General features: G+C 57.2%; 2 protein-coding genes across 2 annotated transcripts; one reads left to right on the top strand and one right to left on the bottom strand.

Annotated features, from left to right (window-relative positions):
• Positions 1-151: 151 nt before the first annotated feature.
• On the top strand, positions 152-5,999 carry DLX4 (distal-less homeobox 4). Its single transcript, XM_045526219.1, has 3 exons — positions 152-820; positions 4,170-4,366; positions 4,754-5,999. Exons 1-3 carry the CDS (start codon positions 538-540, stop codon positions 4,994-4,996), a joined length of 723 nt encoding a protein of 240 aa, XP_045382175.1. The 5' UTR covers positions 152-537; the 3' UTR covers positions 4,997-5,999.
• Positions 6,000-19,898: 13,899 nt separating this feature from the next.
• On the bottom strand, positions 19,899-24,777 carry DLX3 (distal-less homeobox 3). Its single transcript, XM_045526218.1, has 3 exons — positions 24,225-24,777; positions 23,004-23,194; positions 19,899-21,388 (listed from the first exon to the last, which is right to left on the bottom strand). The coding sequence occupies exons 1-3, from the start codon at positions 24,547-24,549 to the stop codon at positions 21,041-21,043; spliced, it is 864 nt and encodes a 287-aa protein (XP_045382174.1). The 5' UTR covers positions 24,550-24,777; the 3' UTR covers positions 19,899-21,040.
• Positions 24,778-25,289: the final 512 nt, after the last annotated feature.

The following is a 25,289-nucleotide window of genomic DNA, read 5'->3' as shown; positions in this document are numbered from 1 at the left end:
CGTAGCATTTCTGCCATTATTACCACGGTTCCCGGATTGCACCAATCGACCTCCAACCCCGGCACCCCTCTCGGAAAAGACCCCGAGATAGAGGGGCCTAGAGCGTGTGCACAGTCCTCCTCCCATTTCCCATTTCTCATTTCCCTACAGCGGGCTGCCCCAGGGAGGCGGGTCCCGGCTCCGGGCCTCCGTGAGGTCACCGCGTGCAGCAGCCAATCTGGGGCGTCTAGGTGGGCGGGGCCCCCGTCGGGTCCCGGGAACCGAACCCGAAGGAGAGGAGGGGGGCCCCATGGATTTAGGGGGGAGGGGAAAGCCATGGGGGGTGCCCCCCCGGAACCCCTTTCCCGGGCGCGCGCTCTCCGCTGGAAGAGGCGCAGAGAGACATTTTCCCCAGGATCTTAAGTGTGGGGGCGGCTGGCTGGGGGGCTCGTCCGGCCCAACGCCCGAGGCGAGGGAAAGAGAGAGTTGGCGGAGGAAGCGGACTACGTGCTGGGCCATGGCCTAGGTCCTTCGGCCCCGGTCCCGGCCCTGGCCGCAATGACCTCTTTGCCCTGCCCCCTCCCTGGCCCGGACGGCTCCAAAGCTGTCTTCCCAGACCTCGCCCCCGTTCCGTCGGTAGTGGCTGCCTACCCGCTTGGCCTGTCCCCCACAACCGCAGCCTCCCCCGATTTGTCCTACTCCAGGCCGTATGGCCACCTCCTGTCCTACCCCTACACCGGGCCAGCGACCCCCAGGGACTCCTACCTGCCCTGCCAGCAACCCGCGGCGCCTTCTCAGCCCCTCTGTGGCCCCACCGAGCACCCACAGAAACCGGAGGCAGGTAAGTCCGGCCGCGGCGGCTCTTCCCACTTCTGGGGTTCGGCTCCTGTGCGCCCCTAAACCTCTCCCTCGCCTGGCTGGACGCAGCTAACAGGATTCAAACCTTACTCTGATTCCACGGGATCTGGGGGTGGGGGGAGGGCAAAGGGATGGGGCGGGAGACGCCGGGGGGAGGGGCGGGGGCGAGTTGGTCTAGGTCTCCTTTCAAAACCGACCTGGTTTCGATTTGCAGTTGTGTGAAGCCAGGCGGGAGGGCTCCCCACCCCATGGAACAGCTGCGTGGTGTGTACCTATGTGTAACGGAAAACTGAAGCAATCCAGATGTGGGGGTGGGGGCCTAGCCCCTTCCTCAGGATTCGCCCCATCCTGCACTCTCTTCCTTCCCCTTGTAACCCCTCTCCCCATTCCTCTTGTCCCCCATAAACAGAAATCAAACCATGGTTTGAGGGCTGTAAATGTCAAGGCTTATTCTGAGCTCCTTCCTCTCCCTCCCCTGGCCTTACCAGCTCTCCTCAGACCATGCCTGACCTTGACTGGAGGCTAGCCTGGCAGAATCTGGGGCTAGGACCCCACCATCCATTGTTCTAAGAATGGAACCAAAAGCTGGTCTGGAAGTCTCTCATCTCTCCCTGGCTACCTCAGCCTCCCAGCCAAAGGAGCAGGCCAACCCTGTCATCTTCACCCCTTGACTTTGGGATAGGCTAGGCCCCAGTTCCTGTTTTCTGGAGCAACTTTGAGCTCCTGAGAAAGTGCTCACTGGAAGGCTTCCATGAAGCTAAGAAGCTAGCCTGTCTTCCTGGTCCTGGGCCTTGCACAGCTGAGCTGACACACGATGTGGGCATGGGCGCTGCTCATAAACCCATCTGCACTGGCTCCGGTCAGACACTAGGTCCCCTGCACTCTCTGCCCTCATCTAATTGCCCCCACAATTGTCTTTGGCACAGTTTCTTCCAAGGATGCACATCCACTAGGTGACCTTGCTGGAGTCAGCCAGGACCAAGACATCTTCCTCCCTTCCTCTGTGGCTCTGACACAGGAGCTCACAAACCTTCAGAGCCAGAAGTGACTGTAGGATTTTGGAGTTCAATCTCCTTGATGTACATTTGAGCAAACTGAGGCCTGAAGACAGGGTGCGGATGAGTCAAGGACACAGCCTGTTTTCCAGGGGTTTGCAAATAGTCTTTTACCGCATGGGGCCAGGGAAGTAGATTTTAGGGAACTTCCTCAGAATCCCCAAAAGTTAACTGCCTTCTGTGGAAGAACTGGGGCTGCCTCTCGCAGGCTGCTGGGTGTGGTTGGCATAGGGGCACCTGGGGTGGAGGGTAGCTCTAGTTGCTACAGATGAATTCCTTGGACTTTCCTTCAGTGTATGCTAAGAGGGTACATCTGTGTGTGTGTGCCTGCGTGTGTGCCTAGGTGTGTTTGGGGAATGGACGGGAATAACACGACCTTGTCCTTAAGAGAATTGTTGGCAGTGGGGTCGGCATTGTCAGTCCTGTCTTCCACACCCCCGTGCCTTTCCTTTGTTTGGTCTAAGGACAACAGAGTGGAGAGTTCCATTTTCTTTCCCGACTTTCCCTGATCCAACGAAAAACCACACACACAGATGTCCTCAGAATGATTTTCGAGCATTTCTCTACTGGAAACGGCAGGTTCTGCCCACCCTACAAGGGTGATTGGGGTGTGAGAGAGAGCTTGGGGTCCCCCTTTACCTCCACTCTAGGTCCACCGCCGCCCCAGGGAGAGGTTTGCCTCCAAGGGAGCGGTGCGGCCAGCTCGTGGAGCCGGCTGGTGCGGTCGCGCCTGGAGCGAGGCCCTGGGGCTCGGTTATCGCGACCAGGACAGATTCGGTAGTGACTTGCTGTAACTGGTGTAGAGAAAGGCAGCTGTAGGGAAGGAACTTGCAGGGGGGCTCTGCTCGGAGAGTTGGGGCGCGGAGGGCTCTGAGAGTTCAGCAGCGGATCTGCCTGCGCTGCTCTCTCTGCGTCACCACTCGAATTGCGCGGTCCCCGCAGCCAGAGAGGCGCGGGTGGTCGCTCAGCTGCCTGCCCGGGGCTGCAAGCAGTGGGGTCGAGGCAGGGTAGGCAGGACAGGCGAGGGCGGGAGCGGAAACCCAACGGTTTTTCTGGGAATTGGCTGAAGCAGGGGTCGAGGAGGGAGGATCTGAGAAGCCCACAGCGCCCCAGGCCACGGGTGAGGGATGCGGGGGAGGTGAAGGCTCTGGTGACCGCGGCTGGCCAAGGGCTGGGACCCTGACGTGTGTGCCCGGCTAGGGGGGGAAAGGGCGGGAGTACGAAGGCGGACAAAAGCCACGTCTGGGCACTCACTGGGCTGTGCGTTCTCCCTGCTCACGTTGTGGGGGGACAGACCCGCGTGGAATGCCGCGAACATTGCCCTAAGCCCGAGGGCATTTCGGCTGCTTCATCCACCCTACTCCTCCCATCCGCCTGGGACGGTCTCCTGTGTCCCCGTACAGTGACGCAGATTGGGGGCTGCTGGCTGGGAAGGACGGAAACCCCTCGCTCCCACCCCACGCTGGCATTCTAGGGCCGAGCTGTCCCTCGGCCGAAATTCCAGGAGAGCGAGGCGGGCAGGAGGTGACCAGATCTCCCGCGGCGGCACCGCAGCGACCCAGGAGCGGCCCCGCCGGCCTGCGCTGCGCGCTCTCGGACCTCGGTTCACCTTCCCTGCCACTCTGGAACCCCCCTGCAGGTGCGGCAGAGCGGAGGAAGGGGCTGCTCCACGCCGACCCGGTTTCTGAGGTCCCTGAAAACCCAGCTGGCCATGGGGGAGGGGAGAGATGGTCACTTTTCCAGCAGGGCACGCCCCAGGAGAGACGATGGCAAACCCTGGAGGTCACTTTCCACGCCGCGATGCTGGCATTCAAGGCCCGCTCAGCCGGCCTCTGACCCACCCTTATTGTGGCAGCTAGAGGTTGCCACGCGGACACCATCTCTAGCCTCTGAGCATTGCTTTTGAGTCCCCTCCGCCTGGAATGCCCTTCCTCTGTCATCTCCAGGCCTGGGCTCAGCCCTCGACCGAGCCTCTCTGCCCCACCCTACCCCTGGCTGGCGCCGCCGCAGCGGCTGAACTCCGACCTCCCACCGCAGGCGCCGCGGTCCCTTCGCTCTGAGCCCCCTGAGAGCAGAACTGCGTCCCGTATCACCTGGCGCACAGCGAGAGTGGCTGGGGTTGAAAAGAGCTTGAGGAAGGCAGAGAAAGGCCGAGGGGGCGAGCCCGGTGGCTGCGTTTTTTGCCAGTCTGCGGGCGGCATGCAGAGGAGATGCGAACGAGCCCGTCCTGCCCCCTCACTCTCCTCCCACCTCCGACGGTCTTGTTCTATCCCCCAGACTCTGAGAAGCCGCTGCTGTCCCGGGAGCCCTCGGACGGGCGCCCGCAAGCCCCGGCCAAGAAGCTGCGCAAGCCGAGGACCATCTATTCGAGCCTGCAGCTGCAGCACCTGAACCAGCGTTTCCAGCACACGCAGTACCTGGCGCTGCCCGAGAGGGCCCAGCTGGCAGCGCAGCTCGGCCTCACTCAGACCCAGGTGGGGCCAGTCCCATCCCTCCTGCGCTCTGACCTTCCCCAGTGTGTTCTCTGGGAACTCACCCCCCAGGTGTGAATGACCAATGGGTTTACCTGGCCTTGTCATCATAGTTCTCCAGGGAGTGTTCATAGCTGGTCTCAGTATTGGGGAGATGTGTGTTGAAAGGTGAGTATGGGGGGGTCGGGTAGAGGAGGGTACATCAGACGGAGAACTGGATACTAGCTGAAAGGCAGGAACTTAGGGGACTTCTGAGGCAACAGAGCAAATGTCCCCAGCCTCTGCTCAACTCCCAGGACTGCTCCCTGCAGCTGGGTCCCTTTCCCTTTCTGGAACCTTTCCACACATACACTCTTCCTGATCTTCCGTTCTTCCCCTTTTCTCCCAAAGGTAAAGATCTGGTTTCAGAACAAACGCTCCAAATACAAGAAGCTCCTGAAGCAGAACTCTGGAGGACAGGAAGGGGACTTCCCTGGGAGGACCCCTTCGGTGTCTCCCTGCTCCCCGCCCCTTCCGTCCCTCTGGGATCTACCCAAGACAGGGGCCCTGCCCACCAGTGGCTATGGCAACAGCTTTGGAGCGTGGTATCAGCATCACTCCCCAGAAGTGCTGGCTCCGCCTCAGATGATGTGAGTCCGCGGCAGGGCGGGTCAGCCCCAGCCCTCCTACAAAGCCCAGGACCCAGCCCACCTGCACCTCTTCTGGGCTGGGAGAAAACCAGCTCCAGATGGGTACTCTCTCGAGGACAAGGAGCTGGAGAAGGAAAAGGGATGGGGTGGAGTCCTGTACCCCCAACCCAAAGAGCTATGTTAAGGACCTCAGCCTTAACCACTGCCTGCCACCACTACCATGGACTGGACACCTTCCCTCCAGCTGGACAAAGGCTCTGGAGCGAGCCATTGACTGGAGTTGAAACTGCCCCCAGGGTCCTTGGTCTTGCCACTCCCCTCCCCTTCCTCCTCCCCTCAGCTCTCCTCCTCCCCTCCCCCTCCTTCTCCCCTCCCCCCACCCCTTTGAAAGGACTGCAGCCCCACTACAGCCTGGAGTCAAAACCAGCTAGATTTTTTTTTCCCTTTGTGTGTTTTGGGCTTTGCCCAACCCATTTGTGAGCAAAAGCAGAAGTGGATATCCAGAGTGGGTCTGATTTTTCCTGGAGGTCAGCCCATTACCCCCATAACTAATACACCCACTCACCATCCTGTGAAGTAGAAGGGATGTGGAGAAATGTGGAGTTTGTGGGCCATGGGTAATTTGTGCTCTCCTCCTAAACAAACCCCCTTGTCCCCTTGTCAACCCAGTTTGGGTAGACAGTGGCTCCAATTATCCATAGAATTCAACAGGTATTTATTAACAGACTAGCTCCTCCTCTTTCCCCACCCCTAATACCTGAAAAACCCACGTGCACGCTGTCTCTCAGAAACCCAGTTGGGTAACACTTTGGGGGACATGGGGAAAAACGAGCTCCCTGAATAAGTGCAGGTGTAGACATCCCCAAATAGGTGGGGCAGGCCTGGCAATTCAGCTCCTCACAGCCGTCTGTGTCCAAAGGAACTGCTCAGGTTTATAACCCACCTGACTAGCAGCCCCCAAGCTCTTACCATCCTTCACATCAGGAGCTTCCAGAGATTAAAGTTTGTACGATGCAAAAATGTGGGCCCTGGCTTCGAGGTGTTTGTTACCTGACTTTTCCAGGATAGGGCCTGGTTGCTCATCTCTTCTCTCCCATCCTACTAGGCTGCCATTGAACTAGGAGTCAGAGGTTCTGCATTCTAGATTTGCATCTGCCACTCACCAGCTCTGTGGTTCTAGCTCTGGAGTGTTCTGCTAACGTCCATAGTTTCATATGCTCCAGTGTGAACCCAGAAGGTGCTCACGCTGGGAATGACCAAGGTCTGAGTGATCCTCATCAGCAGATTCTCTCCTGGCCCAGTTCTGGAGGGAGCCAGGTACCTCACACCCCCATGCCCCACCTTTAGCCCTGGGACAGCCCCTGTGCACCTTGGGAGAGGACTCACCCACTGAACTACCCCTGTCCTACCGGGAGAAGTATGCTACTTGGGCATGGAGTGGCCTCAGCTCATCATGGGGAAGGAGGACGAGGAGGAGATGGAAAACACTAGAAGGAAGAGGAATTCTTTTTCACCCAAAAAACATCCTCTGCTCTGCCTTAGATCCTGGGGATACCAAGATGACAGAGGCAGATGCTTCGGGCTAACGGGGAGCTGGACAAATTGACCAGACACTTTTGAGTCAAGTGCCAGGCCAAGGGACCCCAATCCAGCCCGGGCCAAGGGGGTCAGTGCCAGGTGAGAAGGGTGGGCAGCCAGGGAGCAGCAGGACACAGCACCCCACCTCAGGCCCAGAGCCCCAGGGATCAGGAGAGCCATGGGAGTGGGGGGAGCTGAGGACAGGGGGTGGAATAATGCAGGGAATTCACCCCAGCCTGGCCTGAGGGGCTGGGGGAGGGGCCTCCAATTCCAGGCAAGAAAAGCTCCCAAGCCCAGCTTCCTTCTTACTGCCTAAACCTGTTCCCAGGTGCTGCAAACTCAGGGCCTGCCCCAGTGTGAAAATCCCACTCGGGCACTTCCAGCCAACTCCAGCAGGCCAGACAGTTGCCCACATTTGGGTCATATGTAGGGCAGAGGGGAAGCCCCCCATCTCCAGGTGCCTGCAATCAGTCCCTCCCTGGCCCCTGTTCCTCAGTGGGTCTGGGTCATAGCCACCCCTATGCCCCAAAACACACATGGAGGATTCTCTTGGGGATAGCAGATGGCACAGGTGGGCCAAAGTCAAGATCCAGGAGCAGTGAGGAACGGGAGGCCAAACATCTTCTCTTCCCTCCAGTGCCTTCCCCTGCCCCCAGGTCCTGGTCTCCCCTAGCTCTTTGTGGCCCTAGTCCCAGATACCTCCTCTGGGTCTCCTCTGAGGCCACAGGGCCTCAGGGCAACTGTTCCCTCCCACTGCAGGTTGCACACTCCTCTTTCTACAGACCCGAGATAAGATCTACCGCCCCATCTCGGAAAGCCTCCAAAGGCGAGATTAATTGGACAGCCCAACACAGTGCATCGTTAAAACAACAGCCCAGGTTGTAAAGTTAAGTAGCAGGAGGAGTGTAATTACTCTCTCCGCCAGAGGCCAGCGGAGCTGACAGCATCCCCCTCTTCCTTACCCCTGTCTGCCCTTTTCAGGGGAAACGGGGATCTCTCTTCCACTAGGAGCTGGTCCGCTTTCTCCGGGCTCTGGGTGGTGATGGGCTTGGAGCCCCAGTGGAGGAGGTGCCGCTGCAGTCCCTTCCTTCAAGCGGTTTCCTCCCATGAGGAGCTGCTGCACTGGGAAAATTGGCTCAGGAGGGGGAACAAGACTGAGTGGTTAAGAGCAGGGGCTTTGGCCTCCAAAGGGTCCCAGCTCTGCCACCTGCTAGTTGTGTGACTTTTGGCAAGTTATTTAACCTCTCTCTCAGCCTCCCCACAAGACAGGAATACTAATACGACTTGCTTCCTGGTATGGTTGTGATGACAAAATGAGATAGTGCTTGTAACATGCTTGACACGGTGCCTGGAACGTAGTAAGCACTTAATGAAGGGCATTTCCAGCTGCTGTATGACTATGGGCAAGGGGAGGGGTTACGGTGAGGGCAGTCCATACTGCCATCCATTCACCTCCTGCCTTTGGCAGGCCTGGCGCTCAACACATCCCTGGTCCCCACCACCTGAGAGCAGGACACAGGCAACGTCACAGATGCAAAAGGGACGGTAGCACATTGCATCTGAAATCAGCCGAAACCGGAAAATGGGAAAATGTGTCCGGAGAATGTCCAGGGTGCATGTTATCACCTACAAGGGTCTCAGCCACGGGAGAGCTGACTTGGGGCTTCCCCTCCCTCCTGAGTCACTCTCCTTCCCTCTCCCCCTATACTATTTTAAGACATGTCCCTCATGCTTCCCCCAACAAAATGAGATCAATTAATTCAATTAAAGCAATTCTGGGAGCAGCTCCTGAAGGCTTTCAATGTGAGATAATTACAAGTAATTTGCCGCTGTGAGGAGGAAAAGGGCACACGGGGTCTGGGGGGAAAGGAGGTAGCCCCTTCCTCACCAAATGCACACAGATCTAGAGGGATTCCATGCTGCAATCTTAACTGCCCTCCCATTGGCCAAATTACTTGCAGGTGGGAAGAGGGAGAATGTGGTGGTGGGAGCAGGGGTGGAAAGACACCCAGTGACAGACCGCCCCTCCTCCACCCCCAAATCCGAGGAGCTGGGGGTGGGGAGCTGGTTGTTCCCCGACAAAATGTCTGCAGAGCCATAGCAGCTGATTACTCAGCTCCCAACCTCATTTGAGTTTGGATGCCTGGACTTGCCTCTGGGATTGTATCCAGAGAGAGTCAATGGAATGTTATCCGGGTAGCTGACGCCTGTGTAGACGGGGGGCCTTGGAGATCAAGGACCTCCCCAGAATTTCTAAGGGATATGGGTAGAGAGGGGAAAGCTAGAGAAGGCGGAGAATGACTTCCTGCTTCCAAGTTGCCGATGAGGCACCCATTTTTCTCCTCCCCTGCCAAAAGTCTCCCAGTTTCTGCCTGGTGCCTAATCTCCATTCCTTCCATTGTAGTGGCAGCAAATCTCCTCTCCGCTTTCTGTCATCAGGGCCACTGAAGCCTCTTCCTCCCAAAAAGCGTCCTACAGGTGTTTCCCACCCCACCCCCACTTTCCCTGGGATAACCGTTCCCTTCCCAGGGCTCATTCGGCCTGGGAGGAGGCAGAAGGGGACCTGATGGAGCTGAGAGGCAACTAGAGGTGAGAGTTGGGAGGCCGGGGCCGAAGCAAAGGTGCGGGGATGGGCTTCAGGCCTCCACAAAGACACTCGCAACCTTTCCCAAGGGGCTAGGGTCCCCCTTGACCTGGGAGCCACTGTTCCAAGAGGTGAGTAATGTTTAACAATAATATTTGAAAAGAAAAAGTTGCTGACCCCAAAGTGTTTCTCTTTCCTATCTAATCTTCTCGTTCCAAGGAGGGGTTCCTCCAGCTCTAGTTTCTAGCTCCTTCTCTGCGTAGCATGGCAGTTGGTACTGGGAGCCAGGGAGAAATTCCATCAGTGAGTCCTTGGTTGACTGCTGTCTCTCCTCATCCAAGATGAGAAAGCTCAGAGAGGGCCAGGTGGCCTCCTCTGCTTGCCTCCCCTTCCCCCTTTTCTGGCCTGCACAGATTGGTTAAAAAGGGGGAATAAAAGACCCTTCTACCCCAAACCTCAAAATTCAAAGGCCCCAGACAAATACTCAGAGACAAGCAGACACAGGGACCCATGCACACACTTTTCCAAGATGTCACATGCATAGGCAGGCAGGCATACACGACAGGATAAACAGAGTGGGCAGAGCTGCACACACAGGCACATGTGTGTATGTGCATGAAACATGCCCATGGCTGTACACAGACATGCACAGAGAAATGCACTCGAAACTTACATACTCACAGAGACAAGCATGACACAGAGGGATGAACTGAGAAGGAGATGCCAGGAACTTAAACATAGGCAGAAACAGACGAAAATATACAGACCAGCTTTCCAGTGTGTGAGCATACGTGTGCATGGGGTGGGGGGGGCAGGTCTTTTCTTCCTTCTCTCTCGTCTCCTGCCCTGTTCTGTTTCCCTCCCCTTTTCCTGGCTCTCCATCTCCTATTTTCTGGGAATACTTCCCTAGTGAGCAGTTGGGGAGGGAGGCTGAACAGCCACAGAAACCCAATAATTTTATTATGACTTTATTTTCTTTGTTCCCTGAAGCCTTGCCCGCTTCTTTTCCTGAGCTCTAGCAAGAAGAACTCCTGTCCCCAGCCCTTCCTGGCACGATCCATGGCTCCCAGATGTGGCCATTGAGTCTGGCCCTGCCGCAGAGCCTAGTTAAGGGGGGCTTAAGTGCCTTTTCCCTCGGATGTCTCCACTGACCCCTTTGCTCCCCTGCCCTGACAGTGACTCCAGTCCCAGGGAGGGAGAAGGGGGCCTGAGATCACAGAGTGATGAAGAAAGCACTGCTCTGGGAGCCAAAGATCTGGATCTGATATTGCTGTGTGACCTTGGGAAAGTTACATAACCTCTCTGAAACTTAGACAATTTCTCTTGCTAAATCCTGTGTGTGTGTGTCTGGTGGGGAGTGGGGTGCTAAACATGTGTTTGCCACCACTTTCCACTCTAGTCCGGGACTTTGTAAGGCAGACCTTGTGTCTCCCACCAGACCAAAGGCTCCCCCCGGAGTATAGGACTCTGCCTCCCCCATCAGATTGGATGCATCCTGCAGCTCTTTCCAACCTCATACTTTGATGACAGTAAGGGACTCAGCCCCATTGACATTGTGGGAGACATGTCTAGCCAGTCCGGGAAGGGGAAAGGAGTTGGTCCCAAGCTTCCTCCAAACATCAAGCTTTCTGATTCAGCGCCTCACAATGCCAGGCCTTCAGCCTCTCTGGCCCCAAGATGAAGAGATTACTTCATTTCCAGGGGAGGGTGCCGCTCTCTGTGGAATATATTCCTCTCAGCTCCATATGAGCCACCCCCCATTCAGGGTTTAGTTGAATTTTGGGTCAAACCTAAGGAGGATCCTTTTCACGCAGGCCAGTGGCCCCCACTCTCTAACCCTCCCCACTCCAGCTGACGAGGACCGTAGTGATCAAATAATGAGGTCGGCAGCCCTGGCATCTGGATTGTCCCACCTCCATCACGAGGTTCCCTGGAATCGCCCCACGATCACCTTCTCTGTCCTGTTTTACACGTTAGCCTGCCCCATGGAGACGTGTACTCCTCCCTCAGATGGGGGAGCAGGGCACTGGCCTCCCCTCTCAGCCTGGGGCTCCCGGCTCGGTGGTTTCTTCTGCTGCCTGCTCACCCCTCCTCCAACCCTGATACTCCCACCCTGTCTGGGGTGGAGGGGCTCAGCGCGTGGGCTTGAGCAGAGGACTGAGAGGGGATGGGGGCAGCCCGTGCCAGGCTGTGCCCTTCCTGTTGCCCGCCTTGCCTGCCGCAGAGCCACGAGACCACTCCTCTAGGGCTGGACCCAGGAGCTGCTGTCTCTGTCTCTGCAAGCTGGGGCCTGCTGCAAACTCCTCCTCCCAGCCCTGGAGCCGCTGGGAATTCTTTGCTCCAACAGATCCTGGGGGAAGCCAGACTGCGGGGAGGCTCCTGACATGCCTCTGCCCAGCTCCTGTCACATTCCCCGAGCCCAGGGGGATCAGCTGGATCCACCAATGCAGGCTTCTTCCCACCCCCTGTGACCCCAGGTCTTTGCCTCACCTCTTCAAGTCCTCCTGCCACCCTCTCCAAACCCTGAATTCTGCCTTGGGACACATCTCTGACCTTTGAGTCCCTCCCACTCCCAGTCCCTTATGAGTCCGATCTGAGCAATAAGAAGTGTCCCCTCGGCCCCCTTGAAAAATATTAATAAAATTTACTGGCTGGGCGTGGTGGCTCACGCCTGTAATCCTAGCACTCTGGGAGGCTGAGGCCAGAGGATCGATCGAGGTCAGGAGTTCGAGACCAGCTAGAGCAAGAGCGAGACCTCGTCTCTACTAAAAATAGAAAGAAATTATCTGGACAAGTACAAAAATATATATAGAAAAGATTAGCCGGGCATGGTGGCACATGCCTGTAGTCCCAGCTACTCAGGAGGCTGAGGCAGGAGGATTGCTTGAACCTGGGAGTTTGAGGTTGTTGTGAGCTAGGCTGACGCCACGGCACTCTAGCCAGGGCAAAAGAGCGAGACTGTGTCTCCAAAAAAAAAAATTTACCTCCTCCTTCAGAGAATCTTCATGGATTTCTACTCTGGGATGCAGGCCCTCAGCTGAGAGGCCTTGGGCAAGTCACTTTACCTCTCTGGGTCTTTATTTCCTCACCTATGCAGTGGGGATAATGATAACAATGATGCCTCCAAAGGTCGTGGAGACCGGGAGAGTGTACCCTTGGGAAGTTATGAAATCTACCAGGTATCCCAGGAGATACCGTGGTTTATACCTTCACCCTGGCTACACCCATTTGGTGCCAGAAATGTCTCTCTTTCCCATATCCCTAAATTCCCCTCTTTCCCACCAGTTTACCACACAATGTTCAAGGGGGTAGTTCTACCCTTGGGAACACAAAATAATAAAGAGCCAGATTCCTGAGTTCAAGTCCAACTCCATGACCTCGAGTGAGTTTCTTAACCTCTCTGTACCTCACCTTGCTCACTTAGAAAATAAAGATGACAGCATGTGCTTCAGAGAGTTGTTGTGGGGACTAAACAAGTTAAAATATAAAAGGTACTAGACTACACTAAGGATTCAGCACGGATTAGTAGTTATTAGTATCTCTGACCGCCAAGCAAGGAAAATTTTCTCTATCCATGAGGAAGCTTGCCCAATACCCTTGTTTCTCCGTAGTTCTTCTCTGCTTGGGAGCCTCTATTCCCACCAAGCATCTTTCTCGGCTGGGGGCTACCTGTGAGCGAAGCCCTGGTGTGGGCTGTCTCACAGAGACATCCAGTAGCGTGGGTGGTGGGCTGGACAAAAGCTGCTTTGCGAAGTGTGCAGGAAGTTGTGCAGAAGGCTGTCAAAAGAGTGAGGATGTCTGGCTGTGCTCCCCAAGACAGCCCTCTGGGCACCTCCGGTGCAAAGGTGCCTGAAGAGGCGAGGCCATCCAGAGCCCGCTGGGGAGCCCTGCAGAGGCAAACAAGGCCCCTGACTTCATTCATGGAAGGTTACCCTTCCTGCAACTCCAGAATTTCTCCAACTAGGCAAAAAAAAAATCAGGAATAAAACTATTTCTTTTTACTGATATTTGATTATATACCTAGAAAACTCAAGAAACTCTGGAGGAAAAAAACACTTTCGGAATTAAGAGAATTTTGGTGTAGTGGCTAGATACAAGATAAATATATCAGTAGCTATTCTCTGGTATAGCAATAAATAATGAAAAATATTCCTCTTATAATGGAAACACGAGACAATAAAATACCGTAAGCATACAGATGTGGAGAACAGCTCTTTAGCTGATTAGTAACTGACATATATTATATTAACCCCTGTCATCATCCATTCTGCTGGTGCTAGGCACATGGTTCTTTCCTAGGTGGTTGTCCTTCCATTATATCTGAAGCATGGTAGACTTAGGTTGGAAACAAGAAAGCACTTTCCCAGCAGACGGAGGAATTCTATATGAGACCTCCCCCCACAGGGGAGGAAGGGTCCACTTTGGGCCCATTGAGGGTTGTAGAACTCCCCAGGTCAACTAACTGCCCATGGCCGAGTTCATCTAAAGTTGATGAGTTCGTTGAGCTCTCGTGATTGTACCAAGCTTTGTGCTAAGCCCTTTATATGTGTGATAGTATTTAATTTCCTCAGCAGCCCTACAAGAGAAATACGATTAGCCCCATTTTATAGATGAGCGAAAGTAAGGCACAGAGAGGGCAAGTGACTGACCTGAGGTTACACAGCCTCAGTTATCTCACCTGTGAAATGGGATAATAATGGCACTGACCTTGCTAGGCAGTTGTGAGGATTAAATGAGATAGTGCCTGTGAAAGCTGCTGGCTTAGGGCCAAGCATATAGTAAGGTCCTTGGTTAGGACCGTCCCTTGCTCAGATCTCAGGAGGATCTCCGCTCTTGGGAGCAATTTCCTTCTGCTTTCCTTCCTTCCCAGCCTGCCTCCTGCTCCCTCTGGCCTTCTGACTTCTTCAGCTGCCTCCCTTCCCCCAGCTGAGGGCACACCACCTCCCCTCCACCCCCACCCCCACCACCACTTCCATCAGTTATTTCTGAGTGTAGGGCAGGCCTGACTGGCCCCAGGGGTGGGCGTGGGACAGTGCCACACGCGTTGCATGACGTGGCCAGGCGCCTTCAGTGCGCAGGGAAGGGCAGGCTGCTGCCGTTTGCCAGGTGCTAGGTGAACTGCCTGAGGTGGGGGGACGCCCTTCCCCCTGCTCCAGCTAATCCTCCAGGGTGTGGAGTCTCTGTTCCCTGCTTACTCAGCAGACACTTCCAATCCTGCTCCGATTTGCCCCAGGAGACAACCCAGGAATTTGGGCCTCAAGGCCCCACCCCCCTCAGTCCCCCTCCCCAGGTCTGACTTCTTCCAGGGTGCCTGTCCTGCTGCCCTGGCCCCATGCCCCTCTTCTCTGACTCCCACCTCCCTCCGGCAGAGAGCAGCCAGGGGACTCCAGACCCTTCCTAAGTGCTTCCTGGGCCTCTGAGCTTCCCAGAGCTCTCTGAGGGCTCAGCAGGCCGTCTGTACTTTCTCCCACCCCCAGGAAGCCTCCTAGACTCCCCAGCTGACCAGGCCACTTGAAGAAAAGCATGCGGGGGCCTCAGAACGTCGGGGCCACTTGCTTGTTATCCGGGGGACACTCTCAGTTCTGCAGGGCTTGAGAGCCCACTCAGTAGCGCCTGTCTAGATGCGGCCTGGTGTGGGCAGAGGAGCCCCAGCGCTCAGAGCACTGCCCCTCACTTGCTATGTGACCTTGGGTAAGTCACACAGTCTCTGGGCCTGCTTCCTGATAATTAGATGAGATAATACCCAGTGAGAGTGTAATCACTGTCAACTTCTACAGTGGCCCGGGAGTAGCCACTGGGTGCTGGGCTTTGCTCTTGGCATATCCCATTTCACACCCAACAGCCTAGCGAGGGGCGGGGATCGTTTCCCCCTCAGCCTCACAGCCCCTCCTCTGGTGCTGAGAGAGGGACTGTGCAAAGGGTCCCAAGAGCTATCGCTTCACTTATTCCTTCATGCATCTGATGTTCACCGAGCATCTTGTCATTCCAGCCTGTGCTAGGCATGGGGTGGGGGTGGGGGAGGTGACCAGGGGAACATGCCCAAGTCCCTGCCCTCATTCCTGAAGCCCCCATTCAGGTCCTTCCCCAGCTCTGCGGCAGAGACCTTGGTATAAAAGGCATCCCCAGGCCCCTCGCCTTACAGCCCAGCAGCCCTCCCCAGGGTGAGCAAAACTACTCTACGTGGTTCGTGCCCAAGCTATGAGCTGGGCAGAGCAATAAAGGAGGCGCCATGCAGACTCTGCCTCCATGCAGAGAGAACAGAGCCTGGAAAGAGTCCCTGAGTTGGAGGTGACAAGCAGTGAGGGACAAGAGAAAGACAGGGGCTGGGGACCCAGGTTGGAGATTGGGAAAGATTTCCCTAAGGAAGTGACCTCAAGGGCCTCTGGGGGTGGGGTGTGGGGCCCCCTGGAAGAGCACAAGGCTGGCGTCCCTGACTTCCTGGCCCTGCCTTCTCCCGAAGCCCCTCACCTGCTCCCTCTGCCCCAGCCCCACCAGGCCCCCCAGCATCCTCCTCCTGCCCCCATTCCCTAGGGCCTCAGAAACTCATCTCCAAGCACTTTCTGGCTTCTGAGTCTCAGGCTGCTGGGTAGTTGGTAAACAGCTTATTAAGGTGATTAACGCTGCAATTAAAGCTGGAAAAACAGAGGCCAGGGTGCTGGCTGGAGCCCCCCCTACTGCTCCCCCCTCCTCCCTTCTCCCCTTCCCTTCTGACAGTTGGCAGGACACAATACAACCGGCTTAGCCAAACAGACCCTCACCTAGGGTCTTGGAAGCTAGGGGAGGGGCTGGGAGCTGAACCTCAAGGGTCCTTTCTCAGCTGCTCAGAATCCCGCCATTTCACTCCCGTTACCCCAGCCTCTGTGCAGCGTGGTGCTGAGGGGGACTGAATTGGGTGGCGTCTCTAAGATCCCTAGTCCCTGGGATGCCCTCCAAGGAGGGGGGCTCAGAAACAGGGTTGGAGACCATCCTTCTCATCCACCTCCCCAAGCGAGAAGGGCAGGAGCTATCTTCCCCCCAAAAGGGCCTGGAGCTTCCCCCTGACCCCCAAGTGCAAGATGTGAGGGCATCTTCCAGCACACCTGAGGGGCTGCGAGCAGCCAGACCCTGGTCCTTCTCTGAGCCCAGCATCCAGGAAAGGATTTAGGGACCCTCTGGCCCATGCCCGCCTCCCTCCCGCAGTGGCCCTAGCATGACCCATGAGGCTGCTGCTTTCAGGCTCTCCCACAAGCCTCATGCTTCATGGAGTCCTGGAGGGGGAGTCAGTCTGCTATTGGGGTCTCCAAGGAGTATGTTCCCTAGACTCTCATCTTCTTTTGAGGCATAACTGAAATGCCACCTCTCCCCATCAAGTCTTCCAAAGCTTCCTTCCCACTCACCCCCAGCTGCCCTGCCCCATTCCTCTGACAGTCCGTCCTGTCCCCCCTGGACTGTGTCACATGTGCCCAGCTGCGGGCCTTTCCAGGGTGGGTCTGATTCTGGCCCTGGGGCTCCTGGCCCAGGGTCTGTGCCTTCCTTCCCCAGGCTTTGGTCATCTGCTGGGCTGCCCCCTAGAGCAGTGCTTGGCATACAGCAGGTGCTCAATAAATATTGGTTGACTTATTCCTTTTTTGAGTGCACCTAGAGAGGGGTGGATCAACCAATGTGGACAGTGCAGCAGGGGTCTGGGGGCCGAATCTGGGGTGTGGAGGGTTGGATGGGGCAGGAGGCGAGGTGGGTGGGGAGTGAGCCCCGTCTCCCCGTCACCATTGTCAGCAGCCACTTCCATGAGCTGAGTACGACTCACCATCTGCTGGGTACCTTGTTAATCATTTTACTCACATTATCCCATTTAATCCTCTCGACAACACTGCCAGGTAGGTAGCATTATCCCTACATTACAGACGAGGAAACTGAGGCTTAGAAAGGTTAAGTGACTTGCCCAAGGTCACACAGCCAATAAAGTGGAGGCAGGATACAAATCCAGGTCAGCTGACTCCTGACTCCAGCGTGCACATTCCTGACCCCAGCATTAAGCTTTTCCTAGGATCAGCCCTGGGGAAGCAGCCCTCCCCTCTCCAATTCTCCTCCGAGGGATGAACCCAGGAAGGAGGGCTGGGTGGCTGGGGCGGGTGCGGCTGCAGTGGGTCCAGCTCTGGACACTCTGCCCTGGGGCGCCTTAGTAAACTGAGATTCCAAAAAGCTCATTAAGAGCACTCATTCTCCAGACAGACCTGGGTTCAAATCCCAGCATTGCCAAGTATTAGTTAGGTGAACTTGGCAGAGACTGAACCTCTCTAGCCTCAGTTTTCCCATCTGAAAAATGGACACTATACCACCCACCTTCCAAGCTGTTGTGAAGATCACATGCGAAGTCCCTGGCACCAAGTAGGAGTTTAGCAAATGCCAGCTGTTTCTAAGGTTTGGAGAACAGTGACCCTCAGGGCAGACCGGGGTTCCCTAGCACACCCACCTTCTTCCCTGAAGGTCAACATGAGGCAATGGGTGTAGTTAAGAAGCACCTGGCAGGAGAGGGGCTGGACACCCTGCCCGGTCCCGCACCCAGGCCCCTGTTCCCTGGGGGGCCCCCACCAGGGCTGGTGAAGAGGGCGACCTGCCTGGCCTAGAGGTGAGGAGAGGAGGAAGGGGAGGTCAGGGGTGGGGCTGACCCCAGCAGGAGGTCACCTGGGCAGTTAATCCAGCCCGACAGAGCAGGGATGAGCTGGGAGGAATTAGGGAGCTTACAACATCCTTTCATCCCGAAGAAGCCGCCTGCCTGCCCGCCCAGCCTCCCTCCTTCCTTCCTCTCTCTTTCTGCCCTTCTCTTCCCTCTCCCTCCCTTTGCTGGCAGCCCAGCCCTAATAAAATGCAGTGTCTCCAGCAAGTCTGCCCGGCTGCCGCCTCGCTGCTTCTGCCTGCACGCAGCCCTCAAACCAAACTGCTCGGCTCAGCCCCGCCTGGCAGCTGCCACCTTAACCCTTGCCAGCCCGGCTGGCTGGCGGCGGCTGTGGGCTGGAGGCCCTCCTCGCTCCCGCCTCCCTGGAGCATGGGGGGAGGGAAGGGCCTGCCTTTGAGAGGGAGCAGGATGGAGGGGGGCTGGGTGCCCCCAGCTCTGGAGCCCTGCCAGGAGAGCCCCTCATCTGCATGGCTGTGACTGTGTCCCAAGTCCTTTCGTGAGCTTGAGACCCACTCTGCCTTCTCCTCTTTATGAGGCTTTGCGCCTCGCAACAGCCCAGCCAACAGGGTGGGGACTGTTATCCCCATTGACAGATGAGGAAACTGAGGGCCTGACAGGGAGGTTCCAGGCTGAGCTGGGTCACCTTGGCTGCTGGGTGGCGTTGCTGATTTTCTATCCAACTTTTTCTATTACAGGGAGTTTTCCCTGCCTGTGCGCTTGTGCATGCATGTGTGTGTGTGTGTGTGTGTGTGTGTGTGTGTGAGTGACACCGGGTGACTTGAGTGTTTGTGCCACCTATGTGTGGGGGAGCCTATATCTCTTGGGCGTTAAGGCTTTGGCTTTGCAGTTTGTGTGATGCTAATGTGTCTCAGGCGTGTGTTTCTGTCTACAGCTGTGCCTGCAGACATGACACATTGGCCTCAGATGGGAGTCCGTGTGTGCATGACAATGGAGAGATACTGTTCTGTGTCTTGGTTCCTGCGTACGGGAGAGGGAGGTAGCTTCACAGGTGTGTGCACACATTGGCGCTGTCTCCCATCTGTGCCAGGATGTGTCACTTGCACACACCTCCATTCATTCTACCACCTCCAGCTCTCAGTCTCCAGAGCTTTGGTGTTGAGCACCTAGGGAGGGGAGGGTGGTGACAGCAAGAAGGCTCTGAGTCAGGGCCTGAGCCCTCCCCAAGAAGGTAAACACAGAGCCTCCCCACCCCCACCATCTCCTGGCCTGGCCTGGATCCCAGTGGCCCAGGTCCCTGCCAGCTGTGGGAGCAGTGGTGTCCCTGTGCTCCACCCTCACCCCAAGCTGGAAGGGGCAGAAGGAGGGTGAGGGGCCGGGAGTGCCTGGGCGTGGAGGCAGGGGGTTTACACACGTGTGCAAGCATGTCTGTATGTGAGCTCAAGATCAAAGAGTAGCTTGGAGGTCACCCGGCGGCGGCGCTGCCCAGGGAGCTGGCTGACAGGGAACGCCACGCCACCAAGCAGAGTGGAGTCAGGGAGGCCACGGCTGGGAGCCTCCCACCCAGACCGGCCCAGATTGGGGGCAGCCATGGGGTCAGGAGCACCTGCCACCAGGGCCAGGCCTAGCCCACATCTCCGCAGTGGGTTCCCTGGGACTCTGTGTCCCTAGGAGCCCCTCGAGGCTCAGAGGTCCCTCCCCACCAAACACCTTTCCTAACTCCCAGGCCTTCCCCGAAAGAGCTGTCTGCCACCGGCCTCCAGTTCACAGAGCTCAGTGATTATTTTCTTCTTTTTTATTAACATTATATATAAAGATGGGTCCAGTAAGAAAGCAGAAATGAGAAGGCTGGGAGGGGGTGGGAGATGGCTTTGTTCCTGTCCCCCAGGGTGGGACTCTTCAAGACCCACCGTGTCTCTCCTGGCTCCTGCACCTCCCACAAAACCCAAATGCAGCCAGAGCCCACACCACTCTCTCTCTCAGCTCTCAGCACACGGGGAGATGCGTCCAGGAGGACCGGGGTCACATAAATAGGAAACCACAGCAGGGAGGAGGCTGCTTCTCTGTGTTGCTCTTAAAAAAAAAAAATACATTTCTATATATCGCTATGGTCTTCTACCTCTCCTTTTCTTGATGCTTTACCACATCAGGGGTGGAGGAAAGTTAGCTTTGGGGGGACGTCTGGGGGTTGGGGAGGTGGAGGCAATGCCATCAGCCTTCCAGGCAGCCACCCCTTGCCCCGAAAGGTACGAATGAACCCTCCCCTTCTATCCTGCACACTTCGCTGGACGTCCTTTAGCTCGGGAGCGATCTGTTTCCAAGGCCACCGGAAAGGGGGTGTTGGGGGTTTGTCTTGCCTGGTATGTCTCCTTGGAGATGTGGGGTTTGGCGCCAAAACTGCCAACTTACTGGGGGAGAGGAGGAGGTGAGGTGGGGGGCAGGGGCAGAATGGAGGTGCCCGCGCAAGGGGAAATTTGGTCCTATCTGTTAACAATGCCCTTTGTTTTCCTAGTTTTCAACAGCTTTTAAAACCAAAGTTGTGCAAAGTCCTGTACATGGAAGAAGAAATAGGTCCTTAGGAAAAACATCTGAGACCGACCCCTCCTTCTCTCCGGACAGAGGGGGAGAGAGGAGAGAGACGGCTCCTTTAGTTCTTTCCTCTTAAACCACAAATATTAAAAGATTCCCTCACTTTGGGGTTCTTTGGTTTAACCCTCAAATCTTAAATGAGGGCTAGAAGTGCAGGGCGGGGGCTAGTTCAGGTCGCCACCCTGAGTCCCAGTCACGACATCCGATGTCTTTTTGGCAGAGGGGCCACTCAAGCAGGGGGAGGCCACAGGTGACACAGGAGGAACCAGGCCTGACAGGTTGTAGGATCTGGAGTGCCTGGTGCCCCGGCCCAGACCGGACCTGCAAACCCTCCACAGTCTGGGAACAGGTACTGAGTTTTAGAAGCTGGAAGGTGATGAGCCATTGAAAGCCAATCCAGGCTCCTGGAGCAGAAGGGGGACGGATGTCCCCACTGGGGTAGAATGCCCCAACATCTGGAGGGGCACCCCAGTGTCTAGGCAGGGGGAGGGAGGTTCAGGGGACATCCTTGGTCCATGCAAATTTCATCTGGAAGCTCTTGAGCCCCTGGAAGAAGGGGCAGGAAGGAGGGAAAGGGGGCGCCCTTCCCCTGTGCTCCTCGATTATTCCTGAGTGTCAGCTAGGACGGAGGCGCCTCTTGCCTGGTCCCGGGGTCCTTCGTTGGGGGGTGCAGGCCAGGTGGGTGCTCAGTACACAGCCCCGGGGTTGGGCGGGGGCCCGGGGGAGGCGTGGTGCAGGGTGGCCGGCTGAGGCGGCTGCTGCTGTAAGTGGGGTCCACTCAGGTTCTGTGCGTGGTACCAGGAGTTGGTGGGGTCGTCCAGGTAGCTGGGGGAGGCGCTGTAGGGGAGCGGTGGGGGCAGCTGGCTGCGGGCAGGGGCCGGAGTGGAGTGGGAGGAGGTGTCCCAGAGGGCGGGTGACGGTGGTGAGTTGCAGGCCATGGAGTCGCTGTTGTTGGGACTGTGCTCCAGAGGCACCTCCCCGTTCTTGTAGAGCTTCTTGAACTTGGAGCGGCGGTTCTGGAACCAGATTTTCACCTGGGCCAAAAAAGAGAAGTGTAGCTGGTTAGCCTCTCAGAATGCTGAGGAAGAACTCCCAAGAGGAACCCAGCCCGGAGAAGACAAGACCAGCACCCAGTCTCACACAAGCACCAGGTAAAACCCAGGTGGTCCTGACTGCCACATGCCTGTCTTCCTTCCATTTGGGAGAGAACCGTGGTTAGGAACATTCGACCACCTGGGTGCAATTTCTGCTCTGCCACTTACTAGGTGTGACCTTGGGCAAGTTACTTAACCTCTCTGGTTCTTGCCTTCTTCTCATCTGCAAAAGGAGGATGAGGATGAGGATGAGGACTGAACTATTACCTCCCCAACATGGTCATTCCAAGGCTTAAATAAGCTGCGACATAGAAGAAACTTAACGTCGCCCGGTATGCAGTAAGCACTCAATAGAAGGCAGTCCAGGCGGAGATGGGCAGTCTATGGCACTTGGTTCACATTAGATACCCAGAAGTGGAGGCGCACAGGTACACAGAGACAAACACACCCACATCCGCGTCTCCCTACTCAGCAACTCGCCCATCACAGCCTCACACAGACAGCAGGCTAACACTGCAAAGACACGCACATACACAGACCCACCCAGACAAACACCCACAGACACGAGCGCCCAGGTTCACACGCTCGGGCATGGAGAAGTCCTGCTGGGCTCCAGCTTGGGAATGGGGGTGACCTGAGGACTCAGGAGCAGATGAGCCATGATTCCCCAAATTTCGCTTGGGGTATCACCCCCTCCCCCAGCCGCTCCCCACCCTGTGACTGGTACAAACAATGAATCAGCTCCTCACCAGGTGACCCAGATTCCCAGGGCCTGGTCCCCACGCAGCCAGCCACAGCCACAACGGAGGCTGCCTGTCAACACCTGCAGGGGGCCAGGCATCTGCCACTCCTCCCCTGAGGAGTGACAGGCTGCTGGGGGCTTTAGGGACAGACTGAGGGTGGGGGTGGGCCTCCCATTTTTGAGTCCCCATCTCCTGGGGGAACTCATGGGAGCTTCTCCTCCTGGCTCCTGGCAGAGGCCGGGGTGCAGCGTTTGGGTGCTGGGCAGGAATGTGGTATTTTGATGAAAGCACGCATTTTTGTACGTCCACTCACCAGGGTGCACAGTCACACACATGTGCTCCCATCTTTACAAACAATGACCCCTGAAGGATCGCACTCCCTATGGAAGCATCCTCTCCTGCATGCAGACCCGCAGCATGTGTGCAAACTCGTACCCCACGTATACATGTACACATACACCCTACGCATGCATACCTAGCCTGGAGGGGAAGCATGGGGTGGACTTCTGCTAAGTGACCCGCACTGCAGGGGGACTTGGGAGCTGGGGATTCTGGGGTAGAGAAGGAGGGCACCTCTCCCCGTGACAGACATACACAGTTGCACGGGTTCACAACTATGTACACTTGTACACGTGCTAACCCACAACTTTCTGGCAGAAGTTGCGACTTGCAGGCCCCCATTCCCACAGACAAGAGTTCCAGGAGCTTGCAGAGCCCTTAAAAGGCCAGCCAGGCTCCGCAGCGACTGGGGAACCCGGAGTTCCCGCGCGCCCCCAGCCGGCCCCCGCGGCCCTCGAGCGACCCACACCAACCTGTGTCTGCGTGAGGCCCAGCTGCGCAGCCAGCTCGGCGCGCTCGGGCAGCGCCAGGTACTGGGCCTTCTGGAAGCGGCGCTGCAGGGCGGCCAGCTGGTAGCTGGAGTAGATCGTGCGCGGCTTTCGGACCTTCTTGGGCTTCCCGTTCACCATGCGCACTTCAGCTTCCGGCTCCTCCTTCACCGACACTGCGGGAACGAACCGGGCGGGGGCGGGGGCCGCTCAGCCTCGGCTGCGACTCGGCGCCCGCCAGGGCCCCGGGGAACGCCCTCCCTCCGGCCCACCGACTCGCTCCGGGATTTCCAGGCTGCGCGCTCCGCCGCCCGAGGCCCAGGAGGGAGCCACGGCGACAGATCTGGAGCCGGCGGCCGCCCGCGACGCGGCGCTCCCAGCTCCGCGCCCGGCCCCCGGAGCGCGGTCCCCAGCGCCAGCCACCGCCGGGCGAGGACCCGCGCGGCTTTGCTCACGACGCCTTCCCGGCTGGCCGACCGGCCTCGCGGCCCCTCGCCGCCGTCTGCCGGCCGCCCCCGTCTCAGCCCCACCTTGTCGGTGTTGTTCTCTCGCTCTTCCCGCCCCCCTCTTTGACCTTTTTATTTTAGAGTAGTTTTAGATTTTCAGAAAGTTGCAAGGGATAGTACAGATTCTCTTTATTTTTCTTTCTTTCACCTCCTTCCTTCCTTCTTTCTTTCCTTCCTTTCCTCTCTTTCTTCCGTCCTTTCTCTCACTCAGTCTTTTTCTCTCTTGCTGTCTCCACCTTTCTCTTTTTCGGCTTCTCTGCCTCTCGGTCGCTGCTTCCCCCCATTTTCCCGTGACTTTGGTGAATCTTTTTCCGTGTCCCCCTCACTACTCCGCGTCTCCCCATCTCACATCCGAAGGAGGGTCTCTAGAGCTTCCAGTCCTCTGCGACTCGATCTGAAGTGCCCGCAAAATCACCTCGATTAGGAGGTTCCCTGACAATCCACCGCCCTCTCCAGCTCGCCCGGATCCTCACCCGAGATCGCGGCGCACAGCGCGCACCGTGCCCCAAACTCTCGCAGTCTCTGGGCTGGAAGGTGGCCTGGCCCCTTTAGGGGTCATCTCACCCACCCTCTCTAACTCCAGGCAGTACGTCTCTTACCCTCAAGGCTTCCCTGGATTTCAGCTTCTATTCCCCACCTTTCTCTCCCTCGGGAACCTTCCAGTGTCCCCCACCCTCCGGGCGACCCCCCTGGTCCTGACCTGGGTCCTGGGCAGGCAGCGGCTGCTCCCGGTAGGCTCCGTATTGCCGGTAGGAGGCTCCGTAGGTATATTCCGACTTGGGCGAGTAAGCGCCGGTGCCTGCAAGCCCATTGAGATTGAACTGGTGGTGGTAGGTGTAGGGGTTCACCGTCTGGCCGTAGGGCTGGCCCGAGTAGTAGTCGTGCTGGGGAGCGCTGTAGTAGCCCAGGTCAGTGACAGAAGACTCGGGCAGGGTGGGCGAGTCCTTGGAGCCCGCATGGCAGCTAAGCGAGCTGGAGATATCGGTGAGGATGCTGCTGAGCTTGCGATCGAAGGAGCCACTCATCCTGGCGGGCGCTGCGCTTCCCTGGGGCTGGCCTCCGCGGAGCAGCGCCGACGCGGACCGGAGCGCAGGGGAGGCGGAGAGGACCAAGCAGGGGTGTGTGTCCAGAAGGCGAGGGGAGGGCCCGGCCGCGTCTCGGGGGAGGCGGAGGCGGAGGGGGTTTACACCATCGCCGGCCGGCCGGCGGTCGCTGCACGCCTCTCCTCGCGTCCCAAGCCACAGTCAAATGCTGCCTGCTCCGCCCGGCCAGCCGGTTATAGACTCAATAGTGGAGTCGAAGAGGGAGGCTCCTGCGCGCTGATTGGCCGCGAGTCTTGCCTTCCAGGCAAAACCTGCTCTCGCGCTCTCGCTCGCTCTCCCTCTCCCCGTGCTCTCCCCTCCCTCTTCCCTCTCCCTCAGTCTTTGTTGTTACCCAAAACTCACACACACACACACACGCACACACACACACACACACACACACACACACACACACACACACACACGCCCCTCGCTGCTCTCCTGTCGCTCCAGCAAAGCCCCAGGATCTGTCAGTCTGTCTGTTTCCCTGGATGGGGTGGAAGGTGGGCTTAGGTGGGCTGGGAAGGAGGGGAATTTGCCCATTGGGTGTTTGTGGAAGGAGGTAGTCTGAGTTGGTGTGTGTGTGTGGTATGCAAATGACAAGACAGACGAATGTGCCCAAAGTGGTGAGGACTCAGAGCCCAAGAAAATGTTTTAATTTCTCTTAAAGTCAGAAGAAAAGA

This window comes from Lemur catta, chromosome 15 (genome assembly GCF_020740605.2).
Source record: "Lemur catta isolate mLemCat1 chromosome 15, mLemCat1.pri, whole genome shotgun sequence".
NCBI classification, from domain to species: Eukaryota; Metazoa; Chordata; class Mammalia; order Primates; family Lemuridae; genus Lemur; species Lemur catta.
The sequence above is the reverse complement of the archived record's forward strand: the minus strand, read 5'-3'. Positions and strand labels throughout refer to the sequence as shown.